The 25,287-nt window shown below is 49.9% G+C and overlaps 1 protein-coding gene across 3 annotated transcripts in view; it reads right to left on the bottom strand.

Moving 5' to 3' along the window:
- Window positions 1-811: 811 nt before the first annotated feature.
- The window catches only part of Acvr2b (activin A receptor type 2B), a 33,004-nt gene continuing 8,528 nt past the window's right edge, over window positions 812-25,287 (bottom strand). Inside the window, exons 2-11 of one of the 3 annotated variants that reach the window (XM_029481925.1) lie at window positions 6,759-6,972; window positions 6,332-6,441; window positions 6,056-6,183; window positions 5,840-5,983; window positions 4,412-4,555; window positions 4,038-4,186; window positions 3,085-3,199; window positions 1,803-1,941; window positions 1,587-1,717; window positions 812-1,129 (exon numbers count right to left, since the gene is read on the bottom strand). In XM_029481925.1, the coding sequence (XP_029337785.1) occupies window positions 935-1,129; window positions 1,587-1,717; window positions 1,803-1,941; window positions 3,085-3,199; window positions 4,038-4,186; window positions 4,412-4,555; window positions 5,840-5,983; window positions 6,056-6,183; window positions 6,332-6,441; window positions 6,759-6,972 (1,469 nt within the window). In that variant the 3' untranslated portion in view covers window positions 812-934. Of the gene's footprint in view, window positions 1,130-1,586; window positions 1,718-1,802; window positions 1,942-3,084; window positions 3,200-4,037; window positions 4,187-4,411; window positions 4,556-5,839; window positions 6,208-6,331; window positions 6,442-6,758; window positions 6,973-25,287 lie in introns of all 3 variants that reach the window. The other 2 variants (XM_029481924.1, XM_029481923.1) reach the window with 2 other exon arrangements.

Here is a 25,287-nt window from a genome sequence, read left to right as displayed (position 1 = left end):
ATGAAGAATATCCACTAAACTGTCACGCCCTCACCTGGTCCTAACACAGGAGCAAGGTAGCGTCTTGTCCCATGGCCAAGCCCGTCAGTGGGAAGGAACCAGACAGGTGGGGCAGCCTGGCCCTTGCTCTTGGGCCTTCTCCAAATCCTGTGCTTGCTATTATTACCGCTTGGCCTCCACAAGGTCCTTGCCCTCAACCCCTTGTTACCTGAGAAAGTAGCCTCCATAGCCAAGGGTGTTGCTCCAAATGTGCCCAAGTCCAGTGTAGCTCTGCTCCGCACCCTACCCAGAAGCATCAGCCTCCCCTCTGGCTTCAGACTAGACCGCCCTCCTGATCGCGGTTTCCCGAGGCTGGGTCAGGACGACACCCATTACACCCACGAAGACAAAGACACAGCCGCCGTTTCTTAAGCTCACGGCCTGAAGTGGGAGAAACGCAAAATAAAGGGGTGGGGGTGGGGGGCCCTCTTCGGAGGAGGAAGGGTGTGTCCGTGTAACAGTCTTCAAAGGTTCCTCTAGTAGAGAACTGCAGCATTGAGTTTCCTAAGACAGGAGTTTCTTTGTGTTACAGGTTCTGAGACGACAGAGAAAGCGAGGGGAGATGAATCCGAGGGACAGGAGGTGGCTGAGGCTCTTCAGCATGGCGCCGCTTCTGCGTTCACAGCTCAGCACCGCAACGCCTGCTGACGTGTCCGCTGTTTGCAATACAGTAGAACAATATGCTGGTAAAAACTGATCCAATCCAAAAATAATATTATTAATAATAATTATAATAATTATAATAATAATAAAAGTCAAGGTAAAATAGCAGCTGCATTGTATGTGTTTGTTGGTTTTATGGGATTTCCAAAACAAAACACAATTCTTTTTTTTTTTTTCCTTTTTTTTTTTTTTTTCTTCAGATCCACTGAGTCTGGAGAGACGCTATCCGGGCTTAGATGCTGGACTCTTTAGGGAGCAGGTCCACATTGGTGACAGAGGTCACCAGAGAGACGAGACAGTCCGAGGTAGTGCCATTGACCGACCTCCTGATCAGGGATACCCGCTCCTCCACACAGCCTGCAGAAAGGCGAGCCTCTGCATCATGGTCCCAGCACTCCTCAATGGTCACGCAGAGCTGGGCCAGGCCCTGCAGCGGAGGGGGAGGGAGGGAAGAAACCTTGTTAGGGCTAACTAATGAAGGCAGCCAGTGGGTCTGTATGAGAGGATCAGGAAGGGCCTAAGGCCCTGTCACCGCCATTACAGGTCAATTAGCAGTCCCCCAGACTCCTCTCCTCCCAGCCCAGGAGAATGTTCACTAAACTTCACCACAGCAGGAGAACTCCCCCCGCAGGCAGCTGCAGCTGCTCATCTTGGGACACTGGGACTCAAGTCAAATAGACACAAAGCCCAAACACAAAAATTTGCCCAGCGTTTCCATGTTGAGCCACAACGGGGACAAGAAAGAGGTCAGGGCCTACCTTACTCCCCACAACCTCTGAGATATGTCCCTAGAGTCCCGGGAACCTCGTTCCTAGGCTTTGCTTTGTCTTGCGAGGCAGGTCCCCTTCACACCACCCTGTGATTCCTGAACCCAGCCCCCTCACCGGGTGTTTCAGCCAGTGATCCTTAATCGTGGGCCTCATCTTCTTGTGGACAACCACCTCCTGAAGCTCCTCCAGCGAAGGGTGTTGGCCAATCTCCTCCTCGAAGGGCAGCATGTACTCATCGACAGGCCCTGAGTGACGAGGGGCTGATGGCATCACCCGAAGCCCGGCTCCAAGGCCCCAACCCAGGGTGCCCAGAGCCGCCAAACCACTCACCGTCTGCAGCCTTGCACCGAGAGACGAGCTCCCACAGCACCAGGCCCATGGCGTACATATCGATACGCAGGAAGGCGTCTCTCTGGAAGTTGATGGCTCCTTCCAGCACCTCGGGGGCCATGTACCGTCTGGTGCCAACCTACAGGCAGACAAAGGGCAGGATCTCCAGAGACCAGCTACACTCAAAATCACACTCAGCTGGCAGAAGCGCCGTGCACCAGGTTGGGTAAGAGTGGAATTCTAAGCAGGAAGCCTTGGAGCCAAAGCCCCGCTCCATCCCGTTTGAGGCAGAGTGAAGATTCCAGCTGATAACTGTGACGACACCACGAGCTGGAGGCAGTGCTTATCAGACAGCTCTGCAGGCCCTCGGACATCCCAAACAAGCTACTCTGAGGCTTTGCCTCTGATGGTGCCTAAAGCAAAGCCAGACACTCAGAAGGCTGAGGCAGGAGAACCAAAAGTCCCAGACCAATCTGAACGACAGAGACAGACACCCTAACAGACAAGGGGGAGATGAAGAGGTGGCTTAGCTCCTAAGGAACCTGTCACTCCAGTGTGAAGATGAAAGTCTGGGTATCCACGTAAATGTAACCTGCCTGCAACATGGGAGACAGCAATGGAGTCCCCAGAGAAAGCCGGCTAGACTAACTGATGAGATCTGGGTCCAAGCAAAGGACCCAGTATTAATCAACAAGGTTTTAGGTGATCAAGGAAGATGCCAGTGACTACCTCAGGCCTCCATTCCCAGACATGCCACTCATGTGGAAACAGAAATACACACGCTAAATAAACAGCAAAAATCAAAAGGCCGAAACAAAATGTCAAGAGCATGTTTAACCCACAGGGAGATTCTCCTAGGATGATTGCTGGCTTAATTTTCATGGCCTTTGATTTTAATCTCGCTTAATAACTACAACTGAGGGCAAGCAGGTTCCTCAGTAGTAGGTGTGCTTGATGTCAAGCCACACAACCCCAAGTTCAGTCCAAGGAACCCACATGATGGGGAAAAAAAAAAAACACTGATTCCCTTACACACACACACACAAATATAAATATATTTCATATATATATATAATAAAGTTACAACAGAAAGAGAAAGACTGAAATACAAGGAGGAATTGCTAAATTGCTAGCCTAGCTGGAGGAAGCCTCACCAACCTCCAGGCCTTGGTTTCTTTTCTCTCTTAGTGAGTCTACGTCCCCAGGTAGCTCTGCCGTCGCTCCAGCAGAGCACAGAGCATCAGCTGCTCAAGCCCCTCCTCCCAGTGCCCAGGTCCCTCACCTGTCCATGGGTATCCCCTGGAGGCTTCCCTGGCTCAAACCGAACAGCCAGGCCGAAGTCAGCCAGCACCGCGGTGAGGTCGCTCTTCAGCAGTACATTCTTGCTTTTGAAGTCCCTGTGGAGACCAAGCGCCAACTGACACACGGGATCAGGACTCAGCCCGCCTCGTGATGACTGGCCATGACCCTGCTCCCACCATGGCTCTCCAAGCACTAGAGTACTTGACTGCAGCGCCCAGGTCAAACCATCCCCATCTCTGTGGGGCAGGAGACAAAACGGCCTGGGAGTCCTGGGAGGCTCTGCCTGGCAGCTGGGCAGACCCTAGACCACGCTACTAAAAGCCGGCCAATAGTTTCTCACAGGGCATGTGCACACGTCTTCTGTGATTTTACAATGTTTGGAATGTGAACGAGAATTCAGAATCAGCTGCTAAAGCCGCACAGGCAGGGTAGCGCTGGGGTGGGTGCAGGCACTCAACCCTGCCTCGACTAGAAAAAAAAAAAAAAACAGAAACCAAACCAACCAAACGAACAAAGGTGTGGCTCAGAAATCCTAAGATCCTAATCAATGCTATGGGAGGTAATCGCCTATCATCTGCCTTTCCCCACCGGGGGACAATGGACAGCTAATGTTATCACGAGGACACATAAACACACGTGTGCTCTGTACCGGCAAGCATCAGCAAACATAACCGACACAGACTAGGTAAGTAGAGTCCTGAGGACACAAAAGGTTCTGACCACAGTCTGAGAGTGGGAAGCTCTCCAGAGTACCAGAGTCCGCACTCTCTCCTGGGTCCAGCAGAGGGCACCAGAACACTGGTCTGGAAGCTGGCTATCTCCAGCACACAGGAAGGCCAGGTTTGCTCTGACACACCACAGGCACACTCAAGCAAGCAGAGGGAACTCTCTGCAACTGCACCCCACCTGCAGAGGGGCTCCTTAATCAGGTACCTGTGGGCAATAGAAGGCTTGTGGCCCTCGCCACGACACCACGGCACATCCTCATGCAGGTATGAGAGGCCTCGTGACATCGTCTCCGCCACGTGGCAGAGTTCGTTCCACGTGATGATGTTCCCCTTGAGGTAATCCGTGAGGGAGCCCTAAGAGAAGGCAGCAGACTGTGGGCAAAGGCTCCAAATGCAGAACAAGATGCAACCAACCCAGGCCCAGCAGGAATGTCTCAGTACAAATGCTCAGAATGGGCGGCGTGGCGATTCTGGCTGTGGACGTGATCCAGGTGGGAAGTGCGGCTGACACGGGGTCAGATCATCACAAAACCACCACTGGGACCCATCTATCTCACCCAGGTCTGGGGTGTGGCTCACCTTGTCGTGGAAGGCTGTGATGAGCCACAGCTCCACCTCCAGGTTGGAGCCTCGTTTCTCGGCAGCAATGAACTGCAACAGGTTTTCGTGCTTCATGCCGGGTGTGCTGAAGATCTCCCGTTCGCTCTGCCACGACTGCTTGTCCTGAGGCAGGGAGGCAGCTCAGCCCTGCCACGCTCATAGCCACCCCAACACACCCTACTCCATCCCCAACCCCTGATTTCCTAGCCTCAGCATCGAAAGACGACGCAATTAAGAGAACCAGACCAATAGTGATCTCTGGGGTAGCTGACAACGGCGCCCTGATTTACAAAGGCTGAGTGAGGTGATCAGCCAGTATCAGCCAGCAAATGCTTGCCTTCCTAAGTACCCTGGGCACCTAACTACATGGCTGCCTGGTGTCCAAAGCCTCTGAGTATATCACAATGCCAAAAACCAAGCTCAGGGACCAAGGAGATGCTCCGGAGGTAAGGTGCCTGCCAGGCAAGCATGAGAGATTCCCAGCCCCTGGACACAGTGGAGTGTAACCCCAGTGCTGGAAGGAGGAAGGGGTGGAGATGGGGGATCCCTGGGACTTCTTTGCCGACTCGTCAACCAAACCGGTGAGTTCCAGGCTTAAAAAATCTTAAAACGTAGAGGCTAGAGAAGTGGCTCTGAGGTTAAGAGCACTGCCGCTCTTCCTGAGCACCTGGGTTCAATTCCCAGCACATGTATGGTGGCTCACAACTGTCTGCAACTCCAGTCTCAAGGACCCAACACTCCCTTCTGGCTTCTACAGGCACAAGGCACACATGCAGTACACATAGATACATGCGGGCAAAACACCTGCACACATAAAAATATTTTCATTGAGGGCCAGGTGGTGGTGGCACATGCCTTTAATCCCAGCACTTGGGAGACACAGGCAGGTGGATTTCTGAGTTCGAGGCTAGCCTGGTCTACAAAGTGAGTTCCAGGACAGCCAGGGCTACACAGAGAAACCCTGTCTCGAAAAACCAGAAAAAAAATTTTTTTTTCATTAAAAAGAAATAAAAATAAAGAACTGTAAAAAGTAGAGAGCCAGGTTTGGTGGTGCACACCTTTAATTCCAGCATCTGGGAGGTGGAGGCTGGTAGACTTTTGGTTCAAGGCCAGCCTGGTCTATATGACAAGTTCTAGGCCAGTCTGGACTACATACTGAAATCCTGTCTCCAAAAAATAAAAAGGAGTCCAATAAAGGGACTCATTCTCTGGCCCCCACACATGGACCTGTGCGTACACAAACATGCAAACTGCATACACAACACGAAAGTAATGGCAAAACCCAAAACCAACATGGTGTCTGATGGACTCTCAGTACTGAGTCAGCAGCGAGACTGCCCCATGGAGAAGACACTCCCGCTTGGACCACAGTGAGAGAAGATGGCCTGGAGACCCCCAAAAGCTCACCTGAAGTGGGAAGATCTTCACAGCCACAAAGTCGTTCATGAGCTGAGCTTTCCAAACGCAGCCAAAGCGGCCCCGAGCCTTGATCTCCAGCAACTGTAGTGGCTTCAGGCCCACCAGAGGGGATGGGGGTGGAGGCCCCGGGTCCTGGAAAGGCAAGGGCTTAAAGGAGTCTGCACAGCCGTCCCTTCTCCCTGCCCAATGCTGGCACTGTCTCACCTCATGGATGTCCACGTGGCCGTAGGGAGGCTTTCGATGTCGATACATCCAGAAGGCCAGCAGGACGATGAGAGAGAGGCCTCCAATGGGCAGCAGCGAATAGGCCAGCACCGTGAGCAGGGTGGGGGCTGTCGGGGGTGGCTCGTACGTGACTGGGAGACACATGGAGCCCTGTGTCACACAGCCCGCCCACTCTAACACTCCAGCCGGCCCTGCCAACACTCCCCACTGGCTCCACAGTGTCACACTCAGACCCTCTTCCCACAGGCCCCTCACCTTCTGGGCCCCCAGGCTCCGGCAAGTGGGTGAAGCGCTCGTTGCAGAAGTTGCCTTCACAGCAGCAGAAGTACACCTGGGGGTTCTCCTCAGTGGCCACACACTCCTGCCTGAAGGCCCAGGGTCCCCGTTACAAACTCCAGGACAGGGACGGCAAGACTCCCCCCGACCCCTACCCCCAGGCAGCGCAGATTTAGAAACATCAGCAGGTAGGGTGAACCCACATCCCTTGAAGAGTGTGACTCAAGGCTGAGAAGGGCAGGCAGGCATGGAAATGCTGCCTGAGCTGAAGAGAGCAAACACCAGAACAGGGGCTTGGGATTCTGGGTAGTGCCTCTGAAGATACCCTGAGATCAGTGGGTGGCCAAGTGCAGCGGGGCTAGGGCTGTAGCGGGTGCTACGGCGGTGGGAACGCTCCCCCGTGTACCTGTCATAGCAATTGAAGTCATCTAGCCAGCAGCCCTTCTTCACCAGCTCGATGGTGCCCGAGCTGTTGCGCCACGAAGCGTAGCAGTGCAGCCGCTTGTCCTGTTCCCCCTCGCAGCGCTCCAGGCCGCTCTGGTTGGTGCGCTCCAGCTCCCAGTTGGCGTTGTAGTAGATGCACTCCCGAGTCTCAGCCTCCCCTCGCCCGGAACCTGCGCCTGAGAGAAGAGAGGCTGAGCACGGTGAGGTGACTTGTAACCTGCTGAAGGTGCCTGGCAAAGATGCCAACCCACCCCTCTGCCCTTAATACTGGCCCCCTTACCATCCATACATCAACACCTCTTACCAAGACCAGGCTAGTGTTCTTCCATTCCCTGCCTACACCAGCCTGTAGGCAGGACTTTCTCCTCTGTGTTCACCAGGTACTGAAGAACAGCTAAGCTTACAGGAAAAGGGTAAGCTCCCAGGGTCACCAAGGGTCACTTCTCTCAGACAGGAGGGCTAAGCTATGATTGCAGGTCAGCCGTCCAGCTGGGTCTGCTGCACACCCACAGGTACGCCCCATCCACTCTTACAGATCTCATCCAGAAGTTCCATCCAGATGGTTGAACACACCCAAACTCACCACACCTTCGCCCACCTACTCCACCCTTCTCATCAACCCCACCAATAAGCCTCACTTACCCTACCCCCACCCCTGCGCGTGCCCCCGTTTTGCCCCACTATGACCCCATGAACCTTTTAGATATAGGACGGGAAAGAGTACACAAATCCCAAAGGTATCCTGTTCCCTCATGGGACATCCCAAGGACGTGTGGCATTTATTACCTCGCTGACAACCTTATGCAGACACCCTAACGGGAAAGAGCGCTGAGTTAGCCTTGCTGCACCTCAATCCACTGGCACCCAGCCTACTCCATTAACCCACCTGAGGCCAGAGGGGCATCAGGGAGGGGGCTCCCACCTGACCTGAGTTTGGCAGAGTGCTAACTGCTAACACTGCTTGGTTTCCCAGGGCCCGGTGCAGACAGGAGGATCCTGACTGCCTGTTCGGGAAGAGGAACCCAGGCTATACAGAGAAACCCTGTCTCGTAAAACCAAAAAAAAAAAAAAGGAACCCTCAAGACAGCAGATCTGAGCCACGCTCACAAGATCTCACCACAGCAGGCAAAAGCTCCTCCCAGGGAGGCCCCGATTGGGCAAGACGCCAGTCTTAAGGCTCCAGGTAGGACCCGAAAGGTCAGAATGGCAGAAACCAGCCTCAGCCCTAGCCATGCCAGGTCCTGTTGGCCTAGGCCCTGACACTTGTGGTGACAACCTGTCAGGTGGCTAGAACTCAGCCTGGCCCAGAAGGGTCTCGGTATCCAGAATGGGGCTCAGACAGGGTGTGCACTGGCTTTTCCCAACCAGGACCTTATTCAAGCACAGGGCTTTAGGTTGTGGACGAGACTCTAAGGGAAGAGTACAGGCTAGAAAACAAAGCCCGAGCAAGCTCCGGGAGCCAGGGTAGCACCTAGAGTGTCTACAAGCCCCCGGGTACTTGTGGCAGGAGTGGGTAGTGGAGCTCGGTGAAGCACCCAGTCCAGGGAGGACACAGCTCCTTCTCCCCTGGGAGGAAATGAAAGCATGTGTGTAGCACAAACACTCTTAAGTGTCCTCTGCAATTGCTTCCCAGATGCCCAGCTTCCCCCACAGGCTTGCAAGGCTGGCCCTGAGCTGCTGAGCACAGAATGAGTTCCTATGTAACAGATGGCGTGGACAGACTATGGGCAGAGGGGACAAGAAGGAATGATGGCTTCAACATGAAGCAAGACCCCTGCTATAGACGCTGAGGATGGAACCTGGACTTTGTGTGTACTGTCTGCTCCACCTCCGACCTACACCCAAGACTCAGGAGAGTGTCCACCTCCATTCAGACTACAAGCAGCCCCTGGAGTCACAAGGGCAACAACAAACAGAGTAGACCTCAGCCTGGCCTAGCTCCAGGCCAGTGTCAGGCACCAGCCCCTCTGGCATGACCATAGGATCCCAGTGGAGAAGCCTGAGAAGTCCACATGAAGGCTCCGGGGAGGACCCAACAGCTCACTGGAGCCACCGACCTCCCAGACCTGCCCACAGCCGACCCTGCAGAGCAGCTTTGAGCTGGCCAGACTGCGGATGCCTCACAGCTGTGCGCCTGGGGCAAATCACCTAGCCACTCTCTGAGAGGTGACTGACAGCACCTGCCTCCTAGGGTTGTAGCGATCCTTCCAGTCCAGGCCCCACACCAAGCCTGCCTGCAGCTCTGCATCCCATGTGACATTCCACACCCTTCCCACACCACACCCAGGCCACTGCCAACTGGAGACCCAGGGGGCCTCCCGTTTCCTCTCTCCTCCCTGGCTCCATTTCTTCACACTCTCACACTGGCTATTTATAGCATATGGCAAAATTCCAACCACAAGGCCACAGAGCCCTTTAATAGATGAAGGCCTCCCGCCCACAGCCTAGCAGCCAGGTCAGGAGTCTCCCCAACTGGCCCTGCCTCCCCACCCTACACAGCTGCATTTCCATCAGTCCCCAGGACCACAACCAGGGTGGCTACAGAAGGGGAACCTACAGAAGAGAAAGGATGGGCAAGGCTGGAGCATCTCACACACACACACACACACACACACACACACACCACACATATGCATGAACCCATATTGGCAGACTGGGAGGAAAGAACCCGTCAAGTAACTACAGTTTATCTTAGAATCCTTCACTGTGGGGCTAGTGGTTACAAGAGCTTATTCTTTGGTTGAAAACAAATGGCTTTGGTTCCCAGCATCTACGTGGTGGCTCACAACCACCTGTAACTCTAGTTCCAGCGGCAATGCATGCACTGTGTGCATGCACATTCATGCAATATACCAACACCATGAACCAAGTTTCTTTTAAATCCTTACTCCAGAGAGCCGAACCATTTTAATTCTGCTTTTTTTGGCCTCATCTGTATTTATGTGTCACCTAGACTAACACCCACTTGTCACCACACCCCAGGCACGCTATGATGGAGAACCCCGAGTGAACCCCTAAGATGACAGAACTAAGTGAAGCAGAGGTTAAGGCTCTTTGCAGGCCACATCCTGAAGTTCCATGTTTCGGAGCCCTGGGACTGCCCAGTGTGACCTCGCCTGGTTCACCCGCTGGACCCTCAGGTTATGTACAGCTGTCGTGTGAGCAAAGCCATCACGCACAAAGCTTTTTTATAGCCTTGGTGAGCATTTCCTCCCATCCTGGAAATGCTGAGTCTAAGCAGCTTTGACTCAGTACATTCTGCCAAATCCTTCTCCAAAACAGTTGGCCCAGTTTCTGAGAGCGGCCCACCGAGGCACGCCCTCAGCCGAGCTCCCCTGGGAACACCGGCCAGCCTTCCCACTTCCTGGCCAGGTACCTCTCCTTATGCGGAGGGAAGTCTATGCTCATGGGTATCGCTGCTGTGCAGTAACCATCTCTGTTCATGCTGTCAAAAGGCCAGGTGGTGCTGGTGCACGCCTTTAGTCCTGACACTCCAGCACTGGGGAGGCAGAGGCAGGCAGATCTCTGAGTTTGAGTTCCAGGACAGCCAGGGCTACACAGAGAAACCCTGTCTGTGGAGAAGGTGAGTATGTCTAGCTGGTGCTAACTTACCTAGAACATTTCTGGTGGCATTTTCCCAATTTATCTTTTCCTTCCCACTTTCATTTTAAAGCTTTCTGCCCACTTGAACTTTCTACAATTCAATCTAATGCTTCCCTTAAAACCAGAGTCCTAACACATTCATGATTAAATTAGTATTTTCTCTATTCCAATCTCCATTTGTTCTTTGTTTCCTTTTCTTTCCTGCAGCTCTGTCTGCTGATCAAACACAGCACTTCATGCAAGCTACCCACTGAGCAACATGGATTACCACCTGTGACCTGGAAGCTCAGGTTCCCTTCTGTCCTAGCATTAGCTAATCTGAAGGGTACCTGAGACTCTACATCTGCATTAATCTACCTTTCCACCACCTATCCCTGAAACGTCTAGATTAACTCCATCACCTTTAGATTTTCATTAATACGAAATCCGCATGGGAATAAACTGTGAACAGATTATACTCAGTATTCAGTATTTTTGTTGTCTGTATACATCTCTAAAACATTATTTGTGGTTTATACAGCCAAGGCTGCTTTTTTGCTGCTATACTGGGATCTTGGGACTAGGTACATTAGCTCCCTTTCTCGGGAGTTATTTTGGCTCATCATCTGTGGGGAGGAAGGAATCTGAGGGCAGAAATGTGAGGCGACCAGCAACACCGATGGATCGATCAGCAGCGGCAGGAGCTCAAGGCTGCTTGCTCGCTGAAGGGCTTCAGGAGGCAGGCACGGGCTGCAAGCAGAGCTGGGCTATCAAACCTTAAGACCACCAGTGAGATGCCAAAGCTTTTACATTCAGGCTCCATTTTAGAGCACCGGACCTAAGTTTAAACTTACGTAGATTAACAACAGGCTGGTATCTAGCATTAGTTTCCAAGTTGCCCTCCAACAGAACCTGAGCCTAGCTCTAGTCTCTAGGCTAATCCCCAACAAGAGCAGAGTTTCCAGGTTACACCCCCAACAAGACCAGTGTCTCCTGGTTATTCCCCCAACAAACCCGTACCCCAGGTCACAAGCCCCTTGCCTAACAACCACCAATGCAGAGGGGAGCAGAAGTTAAGTTTATGATAGGACTCCCAGCACCAGCCAACTGTGTTAGGGGCCATAGGAGCTTTCCAATTAGATGCTTGCATACATATGCATTCCCTGATTGATGCTTACTATAAAGCCTTGCCCCGACAGACATTTGGGGCTCCCCCACTACCAAAACCATCCTGCATGATGGTGATGTGTTGGAGGGGCCAGAGCTAGCTCAAAAAAAATTAAAGACCCTGCTGTGAGTTCCATCAGGTTGGCTCCTGCGTGTGTTTTGGGGGATCACTGACATGTCCCTGGCACAACACTAGCAGAGATCCACTTCTAGCTAAGCCCTGACTGTCAAAGGCTCCAGAACCTCTGAAAACATCCACAACTAAAAGAACCAGTGTTCAGTCGCATGAGCCCATTGGGACATCTCACAGGCAAACCATAACAAGAGCTCTCACTGTCTGGGGGTCCAAACGCTACAAATGTTTATTAGGTTCTTTGCTTGTTTTTTTTTTTTAAAGGATACAATCTTTCTCTATAACCTTGGCCAGCCTCAAATTCGTGATCCCCCTGTCTCAACCTCCTTGGATTCCAGTTAAGTGTCATCACACCCAGACTTCGGTTAGAAACTGAATCCGCGATTCGACGAGGTTGGACAGGTGGGGATGACGATCTCTTAAAAGATGACTGGCTCGTGAGGATGCTTACTTCATGAAAGGATTCATCAGAGCGTGTCTGTCATCACTAAACCAGTGAGTTATGAACGGCACCCACTCAACCCCTTCTACTGCAGGGAAGGACAGCACTAAGGTCCTCCCTGAACGTTAGAGCCACGCTCGTTTTCCAGCCTCTACTGCTAATAAACCGTCCAGTATGTGGTGCAGCGATGGTGCTCTGTGCTGTTAGAGCAGCAGCAACACACTCAAGTATCTGCATCCGACACTTTTCACATCTCTGTGACCAAACACCTGACAACCGGTAACTTCAAAGAGAGAAAGGGTTTTGGGGGGAATCGCAGTCCATCACATCAGGAGACAGAAACTCAGTCCTCAGCTAGGTCCCTCCTTTTCTCCATGGTTCAGCACCTGATCCAGGGTGGTTCATCCCTCTCTTCCAACCTCTCTGGAAATACCCCCAGACACATCCAAATGTGGACCTCGCTAACGCCCAGTCTAGCTAGCTAAGGGTGGAAATCAGCCATCACCCACCACCCCCTTTTTAAATTGTCCTAGAGTTTGTCACTTGGCAATTCCTTAAGATCTCCCTTTCAACGCACTGTTTCTTCTTTTTACTGTGTCTAATCTGTGTATCTCTTCCACTTAATATTTCTACTTAATTTTTTCTGTAGCCCTGGCTATCCTGAAACTCCCTATGTAGACCAACCTGGCCTTGAACTCACAGAGATCCTGCTTTTGCCTGTCAAGAACAGTACCAGGCTTGCAATGTATGCATGAAATCCAGGGTCTGATGCCTAGCATCAAGAGAACAAAAAAGGAACACACACACACACACACACACACACACACACACACACGCGTGTGTGTGTGTGTGTGTGTGTGTGTGTGTGTGTGTGCCAGGAACAGAACTCAGGTCCCCTGGAAGAGGCAGGAATGTCCCTGACTGCTAGACCATCCCCTCAGCCATCGTCATCCTAGGTCAATTTTACATTCTATTTTTGGGGTATCTCCGAATTCCTGTCTAACTTACTTTTTAAAGTTTACTCTATTTGTTTGTTTGTTTATTTTTAGTTTGTTTGTTTGTTCTGAGACAGGGTTTCTGTATAGCCAGCCCTGCCTATCTTGGAACTTGCTCTGCAGATCAGGCTAGCCTCTAACTCAGATTCACCTGTGCCTGCGAGGTGGAGTTGGCGGTTGTTCAAGGGGATTGTTTGCAGTTTGTTAGTAGTCATGCTCAAGAAAAAAAAAAACTCTCAGTCTCTCTCTCCTCTATACTTCTCTCTCTCCTGTCTAGAGACGGGGGCGGGGGGACAGGACGAGGGGAATAAAGGGTATGAAAAAGAACCCACAAGGTAGCAAAGACCCATCAGGCAGGCGAGTATAGCTGACTGAGGCCAGAGGCATTGGACGCCCACCCCACCCCCCGGAACACAGGCGACCATGAGCTGGCATGTGGGTGCCGGGCACTGATCTCTGGACCTCCAAAAAACCAGTGTGTGCTCTTAGCCAGCTCTTTCCAGCACCCTCCTCCTCTAATTTTAAAATTTACCACCTTTGTTTGCTTGTTTGTTTCTGATGACTTTCACTCAGGCAGACTTCTTATATTTTGAATTTTGGATATTGAGCCTATGTTCAGATGGGGTCTTTTCTGAGAAATGCCACCTTCCAGAGAGAAATGATCATTTTTGCTTCTGCCAAACCCCACACCGGTTAGAACACCTTTAATTTCTGACTTAGAGTCTCCCAGAACAGGATAATATGAACTTCTAACTTCAGGGTCATGTCTGTAGTTATAAAGTCTCAGAGGGAACTGCATCTGCCCCATTCCCCTCCCCTTTCCTCCTGGCTGAGATGAATTCCATTATCTAGTTGCTCTGTCAGCCACAGGCTGCACGCCCTCACGCATGGTAAGACAGCAAAGAAGCCCGAGGACAGGAGGGCCCTAACGTCAATTTCACATCTACTGGATCCACCCGAGTCTCTAAATTACAGGAATGGGCAAGGCTGCAGGGGATGAGCAATTCTTACTCCCTGTGTGTGCAGGTGCCATGGAGGCTGTCAGAGTAGGCATCAGTTCCCCTGGGGCTGGAGGTACAGGAGTTTGAGAGCCACCAGATGTGGGTGCCGGGAACAGAGCTTGGGTCCTCTGGAAGAGCTGGATGTGCTCCGCTGGACCATGCCTGCAGCCCAGGATGGGCACCTGAGACTGGCGGAGGCACGTGCCTCTGGTGTCCACACTCTTCCCTCCCATCCCCGCACACGCAGCTCCCTGGCTATGCTGGGAGGGGAAGCTCACTATACTTGTCCTAGCATTCCATGGGGGCTCTTCAGCTCTTCCACGATAAATGCTTCAAGCAGTCCAAGAACACTTTCCAAAATGACAGGAGGAAGCCAAGACATCTCACGTCACCTCTATACCAGACTTCATAAATAAGTTCCACAGTTCCACAGCACAGGGTGAGGCCCAGGGCCCTCAGCCGGCCCTGTGATTCTTGCAGAACACCAGAGAGCGTCCTTCCAGGTGAGGCCAAGGGTTATAAGCATGTCCTGACTCCTCTGCTGAGGGAAGTTTTCTAGAGCAGAAGCCTCAAGGAATAAAAGAAGCTACAGAAGGGAAGACTCAGAACTGGCTGTAGAGCAGACGGAGAAGTGGGAACTGACCACGCAGAGCCCTCAACTGGCCGTGGACAAAGCTGGGCAGTGTGATTCCCACCACAGAAGCGTCCAAGACTTGGCACTCTATGGTACCAGATGTCACTGGTAAGAATGGTGTGAAAAGGCAGAAGGTGGGTTCATTAGCACAGTCAGGCCTCCGATGCAGGTTTGCCCTGCTCCAAACCCACAGAGCCAAGCTGACTGGGCAGAAAGGAACAGGCTACCTCAGGCCTGAGCCACGCTGAAAAGGGGGCAAACCAAACGCATGCCCGCAGCACTATCCCATCTGTGGCTTCCAGGACCCAGCCTGTCCACATACAGACCAGAAGACCCTCCTCAGCAGACCCTAACTGGCTCCAAAACCTGTCTATAATCAGGTCTCCCTTCCAGCCGGGCCAGCTCCACCTACAGGCTCAGAGCTGTCAATCAGCACTCAAGCCCATCCTTAACATAACAGGCTAAAGTGCAGCGAGGGACACTAGGAGAAGACAATGAGACAGCAACAGTTCAGCCCCAGAGTGAGTGAGTGAGTGAGTGAGTGAGTGAGTGAGTGAGTGAGTGAGTGAGAGAGAGAGAGAGAGCAAGTATCTAGTAAGAAAGAAATGGCACCTACAATGGATAAGCTTTCCAACTGCCAGTACTTGCAAGCCAGACTACAGTGACGGATGCTTTTCACTCACAAGTCCATGAACTGCAAAGGCAGAAGGGGTAGCCCAGTGGTTAGAGCACTGGCTGCTCCTGCAAAGGACCTAGGTTTTATTCCAGCGCCCGCATCGTTACTAACAGCCATCTGTAACTCCAGTTCCAGGGGATACGATGCCCTCTCGCAACCTTTATGGGCACCAGACATGCACATGCAGGCAAAACACTCATACATATAAAATAATAAAATTAATAAATCTTTTTTTTCCATGTGAGGTTTATTGGGAGGGGGCAAAGGGGGGGCAGGGAGAGAGAGCAAAACTAATAAATCTTAAAAAAGAAAAAAAGAAAAAGAAAACAAAAAAAACAGAATCTCCCTCCATCTGCCCTTTATCTGAATGTACTGGCACCTGGTTGTAGTGGCACAGATCTTTAATCCCACCCAGTGCTAAGGAGACAGAGACAGAGGCAACTGGATTTCTGTGAGTTCTAGGCCAGCCTGGCTTACATAATGAGTTCTAGAGCAACCAGGGCCACACAGAAAGACCCTGTGAAACCCTGTCTCTAAATAAACAAGCAAATAAATAGTATTGAAGAGCTGGAAGGAGAGCTCCAACTTTAAGAGCAAGTACTGCTCTTAGAAAGGACTCAAGCACAGACTCACACGTGTGTACACACACACATAATTAAAAATAAATATTTCTTTAATGTCCTGGAGGGTAGATGCCGCCAAAACCAGATATGAAACCAGGAGTAAAACAGAAAACAAAATTCCAATTTCAAACAGAGACACGGTTGATAGATAGGTATGTCCTCTGGGTGATCACAAAAAAATTCTGAATGACAAGCCAGCAGGCCTGGATGGAAGCCAGCAAACTAGCGAGCCCTCTAGCTGATCCTAGAACTACACCAGAATAGCCAAACAAGCCCCAAGGACCTGAGCTGCACGCCACAGAAGAATTCAGTCAATAGAACTACCCGACGTTAAAAACAGCGGAGGTGCCAGCAACACCAGCATCTGGGGGGACAGCACAATCAAGATTCTCTGTAACTGTCATTCACAGTATTCTGACACAAGCCGACAAACTTGTAAAATCAGGTTATCCTCATCGCTCTTAAAGGGAAGCACAATGGATGCGGGGGGTGGGCGGAATGTTGGAATTAGCAGAGTTTTGAAAGCAGGGAGGCAGCTACATCTGGGGCTCGGGAATTTACTATATTATTATACAGTTCAGCGGGGAGAGAAGTGCCTGGTCCTGGTCTGTACATCGTCCCTCTTAGCTCCATGTTTTCTCTGGTCGGCTCCGGGTGCCACTGGCCCCTGCAAGCAGAAGAGGAAGGCCCTGTATCTGCTTTCTACCCAGCTTCCCGAATTCTCTTCAGGACCACAGTGTACTACTCCGAAGCAAGGTCCCATCTACACAGGAACCAAAACAGCCTGGATTCTGTGCTTCCCCTTCCTTCTGTCTGTGTTCCAAACACTGAACCATGTCTGGGGATACTTCCGGAACACTACCTCCCACCGTGCCGCGGCCACCAACCTCCACCGTGGCACGGCATGGCTGGCTCTCCTCATGGGTGTCACGAGTCCCGGCAGCTGCTGAGATTTACAGCCGCATCCCCTCAGACTGTAGTAAAACTGCCTTGGAACTTCAAAACTTAATGAAGAGTGGGTGGGAGAAAAGAGAGAGACAGGGTTCACCAGCAGCCCATGGGAAGTGTTAGAGGAACAGAGACCCCCAAGACAAACCCCCAGTATAGTAGATTCCAGCTGAGCTAAGTAGCCTGAGCCTTTACTTCCAGTATGTGGCAGAGGCAGGCAAATCTCTGGGAGTTCCAGCGAGGGCTACATAGTAAGACTCTGTCTCAACAATAACAAAGTGATTTCCACTCCAAAATATAACCCAAAAGGAAAACAAGATTCACTTTCAACTGTCATTTTTAATTCCAAAATATTACAGACTCATCTATGTCACCTACCACACCCACAGGTTAAAATACAAACCTTAAGGATGTCTATATTTAGACAGGTGGAAGAGTGAGGCGTGGTGATGCACGCCATTAATCCCAGAGGCAGGTGGATCACTGTGAGTTGGAGGCCAGCCTGGTCTAGAGATACTGTCTCAAACAACAACAGCAAAATAAACAGATAGGAGATGGAAGCAGTCACGAGGAAGCTGTGGTGTACACAGAGAAAAGGCCAGCAGCCAGTGGCAGCCAGCCTCCTGGAAGCCAAGAAGAGGGAAGTCTCTTCCATCAAGCCTGCCAGCATCTTACTCCTGAATGAGTCTGCAGTGCTATGTGGTTTTCCATTAAGTCGATGGTGCAGACAAAGGCACAAATAGTGTTTGTCACCAGGATGATGTGGAAGAGCCAACTGGGGCATTGTGCATATGAGAGACACTGCCACAAGTCCTGTCATTAAAACCCATGAGCAGGGCCTGACACATGGGCTTAAATGAGGACAGCTGAACCAAGACACCAAAGAGAAGCTGGGCTTTGGAAGTCACACAACACCAAACTGCCTTCCCTACTTTTACAGGTATTCATGGCGGAGGGCTGCATGAAGGAACCAGAAACATACGGGAATTCCGGAGGTCCTTCCATCGTGAGATTGTTATTAAAATTGTATTGCAATCAGAATTCTGCCATGCCAACATTTTGTCATCGCACTGTGCCTTGAGGCAGTGCCGCTTCCCAGAGCTCGTCGGCCACCTCAGCAGTTGCCACAGTCCCTGAAGAGGGTAAAGGGGACACCCAGAAGTAGCCTCTGATGCTGGCACCTTCCCCAGGGGTGGCTGCCTCAACCTCTGTAGCCAAGCACTTTACAAGGTTGACGCTGAAGTCTAGACCTCCAGAAACCCACACTGTGCCGGAGGGAGGGTCAACCGCCAAGTCACTCAGCTTCTGCACCTACTGCCGTCACCTGTCACTTTCAGTGCTTATTAAAATGCAAAATAAGCACATCGTGTGTTCCCGACATTATTCTCTTCAATCTAGATAAATGATATACAATCAGAAAGCCCACCAACAGGAGGCCAATAAAGCATCGTCTATCTCTAAACTTGAGAATTTTTCATGACTATTGTAAAGAGTAAAGCAGGCATGGTGGCCCACACCTTTAATACCAGCACTTGGAAGGCAGAAGCAAGAGACTCATCACAAATCTGAGGTCAGCCTGGGCTACACAGTGAATTCCAGGCTAGTCTAGGCTATAGTAAGACTTTGTCTGATAGGTCAATCATCAACTGATCGATCAATCACAGTGATCTAATTCCTGCCCTATTTAAAAAAAAAAAAAAAAAAACCAACAGGGCTGACTCAGCCATTAAGAGCATTCCAGAGGTCCTGAGTTCAATTCCCAGCAACCACATGATGGCTCACAACCATCTGTAATGAGATCCAATGCCCTCTTCTGGTGCATCTGAAGACAGCGACAGTGTACTCACATTCATAAAATAAATAAATCTTTAAAAAAGAAAAAAACAGCAAAAGACAAAAACAAAAAGACCTTAGTCGACACGTGTGTTAGAAAGCTTGCCGGCATGGATGTGTGTTAGAAAGCTTGCCCGCATGGATCTGACAAAAACAAAAAGACCTTAGCCGACATGTGTGTTAGAAAGCTTGCCCGCATGAATGTGTGTTAGAAAGCTTGCCCACATGGATCTGAGTTTAAAACAAAAAGACCTTAGCCGACATGTGTGTTAGAAAGCTTGCCCGCATGGATGTGTGTTAGAAAGCTTGCCCGCATGGATCTGACAAAAACAAAAAGACCTTAGCCGACATGTGTGTTAGAAAGCTTGCCCGCATGGATCTGAGTTTAAAAGGTATCTTGCAAGCTCAGTGGTTAAGAGCACTGACTGCTCTTCCTAAAGGTCTTGAGTTCAAACCACATGGTGGCTCACAACCATCCGTCATGAGATCTGAGAAGCCCTCTTCTGGTGTGTCTGACGACAGCTACAGTGTACTCATATTCATAAAATAAAGAAATCTTTGAAAAAATAAAGAAATCTTTAAAGAAAAAAAGGCATCTTGCTCACACACACAAATCATTCAAAAGTGTGAATATTGTCGTATAAAATATAACAAGCAAAACCAGTTTATGCTGGTTACAAACAAAGTAGCTAATTACCCTTAGGGATGGATGCAGCAACTAGCATGGGCTGAGATGGCTTCAGCGCACACTTAGTATCCACCAGGCCCTGACTGGGTCCTGAGAGCCACTGAGACAGGAAGGGAAACTTGGGAGACTTGGTCTGGATGCTGACTGTAAAGGTGCATTGGGTTTGTGGAACCACACCAAGATCTCACTCCTAGCTACACTTTCCATCTTCAGTTTTTAAATCATTATTTTACTTGGTGTATCTTTGTTTTGTCTGTGTACCATGTAAACACCTGGTACCCATCAAGGTCAGAAGAGGGCACTGAATCCCCTGGGACTGGAGTCACAGGTGACTGGGAGGCACCTTGTGGGTGCTGGTACTCGGGCCTGGGTCCTTTAAGAGTGGTCAGTGTCCTTAACCACTGAGCCTTGCACATAGGAAACACTTTCTACACCCACTACGCGCACACATGCACCAGGCTATGAGGCTATGATTGATCACCACTGACTTCTGTACATCTTATGCCTACAACCACAGGGACAATTTTGGAATTTTGGTGTCTTTAAAAACACAAAAATAATATGACTATGTTTTTGCTTTAATCCCAGGTATAGTGATATGGGGCCACTTCAGACCGCCCACCTCGTGCTCTAGCAGAGAAGTGGGGTGCAGGTTGTTGGTCATTTGGGGGTGTTGATTGTGATTTGTTAGTAGTCATGCTCAAAGAAATGAAATGAAACAAATTAGATTCAGGGATCTCTCTCCCTCTCCCCTCTATCCTTTCTCTCCTATCTAGTGATAGAAGGTGAAACAAGAGGGATAAAGTGGGGGGGGGGGGAAGAACCCACAAAGTAGCACAGACCAGCAACAAGTGGCACTCGAATGTGGAGCTCAAATGTTAAAACTAAAAAAGGGGAAATTTGGGGGCTGGGAGATGGCTCAGCAGGTAAGAGCACTGACTGTTCTGCTGAAGGTCCTGAGTTCAAATCCCAGAAACCACATGGTGGCTCACAACCCCTAATGAGATCTGACACCCACTTCTGGTGTGTCTGAAGACAGCTACAGTGTACTTTTATATAATAATGGGTCCTAAAAAATTCAATTCCCAACAACCACATGAAGGCTCACAACCATCTGTACAGCTACAGTGTACTCTTATCCATTAAATAAATAAATAAATCTCTTTTTTTTAAATGGTAAATTTGGTTAGGGGCTGGGCTGCCACTGGCTTTGGGGAAATGCCAACCCTGCCTCCTACTGCACTCAGATCGACCCTTCTACTACTGCACCTGTCTGCTGCATTCATTGCCAGTTCCCTTGCTCCTAGGCCCTTCGGCACGCAGGCTCCTGAGCCCGACCAACCCTCCACAACGACGTGGAGAACGCCAATGAGCCTCCTAGCTTTTCCCAGGACCGTGAGTGCCGGAAGGTTGCTCCCCAGTGGCTGAATATCCTGTTGCTGCAGACCTGTGCTGTAGATCTTGCCGCACTTGGGCAACATGGCGACAATCCTAAACCCTCTGCTTGATCAGCTATCGACCCTGAACCAGCATGTGAAGCGTCTACAAGGTTCCTTCAACCAAACCATTTCCCCGGTTGAGGGCTTCGTTCTGGGCAGTGCAGCCTCTGAGCAAGGAATCCTTGGGGACTTACTTGCACCAGTCACCAGTCCTCTTCTCTAGAACTGACCCCATCTACCTCGACCTCAGTTACTACTCCCATCCCTACCTTAAACCTAGGTTCTTGTTAAAATAAAAGTTTGTGATTTTAGCCGGCAGTGGTGGTGCACGCCTTTAATCCCAGCACTTGGGAGGCAGAGGCAGGTATTTCTGAGTTCGAGGCCAGCCTGGTCTACAGAGTGAGTTCCAGGACAAGCCAGGGCTACATGGAGGGGCCTGAGAAACAAACAAATAGCTGAAGGGGGAAAGGGGAGAGGTCTCACTACTCTTTGTTTCTGAAGAAAGGAAGCAGCTTTGGTGCTGCAAAGGTGGAGAGGCAACGAGCACCAGGAGAGAGAGCCCAGGCTCGGTCCCAGAGCAAGAGAGCAGGAGAAAGAGGGAGAGAAACTGGCAGAGGGCGGCGGCCAGGTCAGACAGAGAAAAGCTGAGTGGGAGGAGGGGTGGCCCAGGGTGACAAGGTCACCATCAGCTTCCTCAGTAGTCAGGACATGCCTGCTAACGGTGTGGAACTAGGTTATGACAAGACAGGATGGTGTCCTACAGAAACAATTGATCTAGGGTGGTTTAAAGAGGCTATGATTTCATATGGGGTGCACTCTCCCTACGTGAAACAAATTCTAAGTAACTGGGCTACTCAAAATACTATTATTTTCCCGAGAATGGAAGGGATTGGTAACAGCTGTACCAGAGGCCAGTATGCAGTTGCAATGGTTAATAATGGTGGAATACAGCTGCAAATAACAGCTGCGAATACAGAACAGAGAAATAGAGGGGGAATGGTTGCTGGATGAAGGGTGGGACTCTGATTTTCAAGAATAGATGCAATCTATTCTATGACGTAACTACAGGACACTATTGCTTCGTGGCTTTAAGCTTGGAACAAGGTTGAGCCCAGGGGGAGAAAAACCCACCTCATTTAACAAAGATTATACAAGCTCTGGAGAAGCCATCACGGATTTTTTTTTTTTTAAACAAAGATTAGTTTTAGCTGTAAACAAAGCTGGACCCTGACGCAAGGATGGAAGGCAAGTGTTGGTGGAAACCTTGGTGTTTGGAAATTCAAATACTGGATGTAAAAAAGTTATCAGACCAGTTACGGTGTTGGACGAGTGGATGAGGGATATGACTGATACTGGTTCTAATGTGTACCATGCTAATATCCTAGGTCAAGCTGGAGCTAGAGCTCTCCAATATCAAAGTGCCAGGTGTCTCAGTTTCTGGAAATGCACTCATTAGCAAAGAAACTGTGATGAAGCAGCTAAAGTCCTCGGATCTCAAAATGCCCAGTGCTTTAACTGTGGGAAATATTGTCACCCACAACAAAACTGTGAGCAAGACATCTCTAAGGACAATTGTTCGTCTAAATATAAACCAGAAAGGTGGTCTAGGCTCCCAGGGGTATGCAGCTGATGTGATTAGGGCTGCCACTGGACCAAAGAGTGTAGGTTCAGAAGAGATAGTCAGGGTCATTTCTTACTGCAGGGAAACAGTCTTGGGGGCCTAGCTCAAGGTCCTGCAGCCAAGGAGCGACATGCAAACGGAAAAACCGCCACTGGTATTGGAGATTCAATGCATGCTACTGCAGGCAGTATGGCTCTAGACTTAGCCAGAGCTAAACATCTTACCGTATCCCCCAAATACTGTCATAAAATAGCCACTGGATTTTATGGTCCTTTGCCCTCGGGGATTGTAGGAATGATCTTGGGAGGCGTAGACTGACTTCCCAAAACTACTGCATCCAAAAATTATAGATGAAGATTTCACAGGATAAATTAGAATTATGGCTTAAGCAAAAGGAGAGGTAAAATTTAACGCAGATGACAGGGTTGCTCAGCCGCTACTCGTTCCCTACGTCAAAGGCAAAGCTGCTCCAGCAGAAAGAGCAAGAGTTTTCCTGAAAACCTTGGGCCACTGACCCAAAAAGCACTTAGTTCATTGAAAATTCTTGTTTACAATTTCCCAATACACACAGCACAATTAATGGCTTAAAACAGAAGGGGGGAAACATAGTGACAATTTTGGAATTTTGGTTTCTTTAAAAACCCAGAAATATTAATAAGAATGTGTTATTGTTTTAATCCCAGGTGTTAGGGTATGGGGCTGCTTCCGATGTCTGCAGCAGCTGACTCTGATTTGCCTCATGCTCTAGCAGAGGTGGGGTTTTGCTAGCTGCAGATTAATTTCTGCAGCTGTGTGACCTGTGGAATTCTGGGAACTTTTCAGAGGGTATATAAATAAATCTTAGGGCCCCAAGAAGCAGGGTCAATGGCTGTTGGTCGTTGCGGGGAGGGGCTGGCAGGGAGGATGTGGCAGGGGTAGAGGAGGTGGGGGGGGTAGTTTCAGTTTTTTAGCAATCATGTTCAAAGGAGAAACAAAAGAAACCAGATTCAGGGGTCTCTATCTCTTTTTTTCCCCTGTATCCTTTCTCTCCTATCTAATGATAGGGTGTGAAATAAAGGGTAGAAAAAAAGAGGCGCCCACAAAGTAGCAAAATCCAGCTACATTCAACAGTGGCACCAGCAGGGGGCTAAAAACAAAACAAAAAAAACCAAAACCAAAAAACAAAGGCTAAGGTAAAGATTTCCTGGGTAAAAGCGCTCACTGCCAAGCCTGGAGCCTGTGTTTGAGCCTCGGCACTCCTAAGATGGGAATAAAGAGCCAACTCCCACAGGCTGTCCTCTGACCTCCACATGCATGTAAAGAAATAATAAAACTGTCATCGTCATCATCATCTTATTATTACCTAAGTAATACCTACAGTTTCCCTACTGGGGGAGGAATGCCTCAAAGAATATGTACCAACCACAAAAGACTTACCTAAGAAAGATGAGGACATAGCTCAATTAGGAGAGCATTTGCCTGGCATTCCTGAAGCCCTAGGCTTCCTCCCCAGCACTACATAAAAGTGTATGCAGTGAAGCACATCTGTATCCCCATCACTCGGGAAGTGCAGGTTGGAGGATCCTAGTTCAAGGCCAGCAGAGTTGCTCTGAAGTCAGACTGGACAACGTGGGATATTATCTCAAAATGGTCTGGAGGAGGGAGGGTGATGGCTCAGAATCTAAGAGCAGTTAACCACTCTTGCAGAGGACCCAGGTTCTGTTCCCTGCACCCCCATCAAGCAGTTCACAACCGCCTGTGACTCCAATTAAAGGGGGTCTGACATCCTCTCTGGCCTCTGTGTGCAAGGCTTGTACACGATGCACAAGAATTTACAAGGTTATGTGTGTGCATGTGCACAAACACACACACATACACAAAAATAAATCACTTTTTAAGAGGGAGGGCTTACTCAGGAGACCCGCCATTTTTGTTTTCTAATCTATCTGTTTTTGAGACAGTCTCCACAGCCCAGGAGGACCTGTAACTCCTTATCCTCCTGCCTCTCCCAAGCACAGGAGTCACAGGCATGCGCTGCACTCCCACACCCAATGAGACCTCGGTTGTACCTACTAACAGCTAAATTCCTGCAACTGAACATATGCGTGTTACTTAAACGGCTATAAATTTAATAAAAGTTAAAAAGAGTTAAAGAAAATAGGGCTCCCGTGACCTCTGCTCCCCACAGAGGTTAACCAGGAGACCCCTGGGTAGAGCGAAGGTTTTCAGCTCAAGAAAAAACAAACCTTGACCCTCCCTCAGGCAGGGGTCACTCACCTTTCTCAACCCTGTGTCCCTGTAGTTTTTAAGTCACTTGGTAGATGAACCTTGACCCACGTGTTCTTTGCAGAGAAGTTAGGTCTCCCAAGGGGCCAGGGACATAGACAAGACTCCTACTGAACCCCACTTCAAATTCATACACAAAGGAAGTCCTCCCAGATATCCAAGAGAAATGATTCCTAACCCCTGGCTGCCAACCTAGGGATCTGAGAATTCATGAGACGTTTCTAAATCAATGGGCAGGTAATTACCGGGTTTGAGGTAGAAGGTAAGGAAGTTGGCATTAAGGTGGGCATCAGACAGCATTGTTTCCACACCCGGAAACACTTTGGACCACTGCAAGACCAGAAGGAAGAGAAGAGAAGAGAAGAGAAGAGAAGAGAAGAGAAGAGAAGAGAAGAGAAGAGAGAAGGAAGGAAGGAAGGAAGGAAGGAAGGAAGGAAGGAAGAA

This window comes from Mus caroli, chromosome 9 (genome assembly GCF_900094665.2).
Source record: "Mus caroli chromosome 9, CAROLI_EIJ_v1.1, whole genome shotgun sequence".
Taxonomy (NCBI): domain Eukaryota; kingdom Metazoa; phylum Chordata; class Mammalia; order Rodentia; family Muridae; genus Mus; species Mus caroli.
This window is presented reverse-complemented; position numbering and strand designations above follow the sequence as displayed.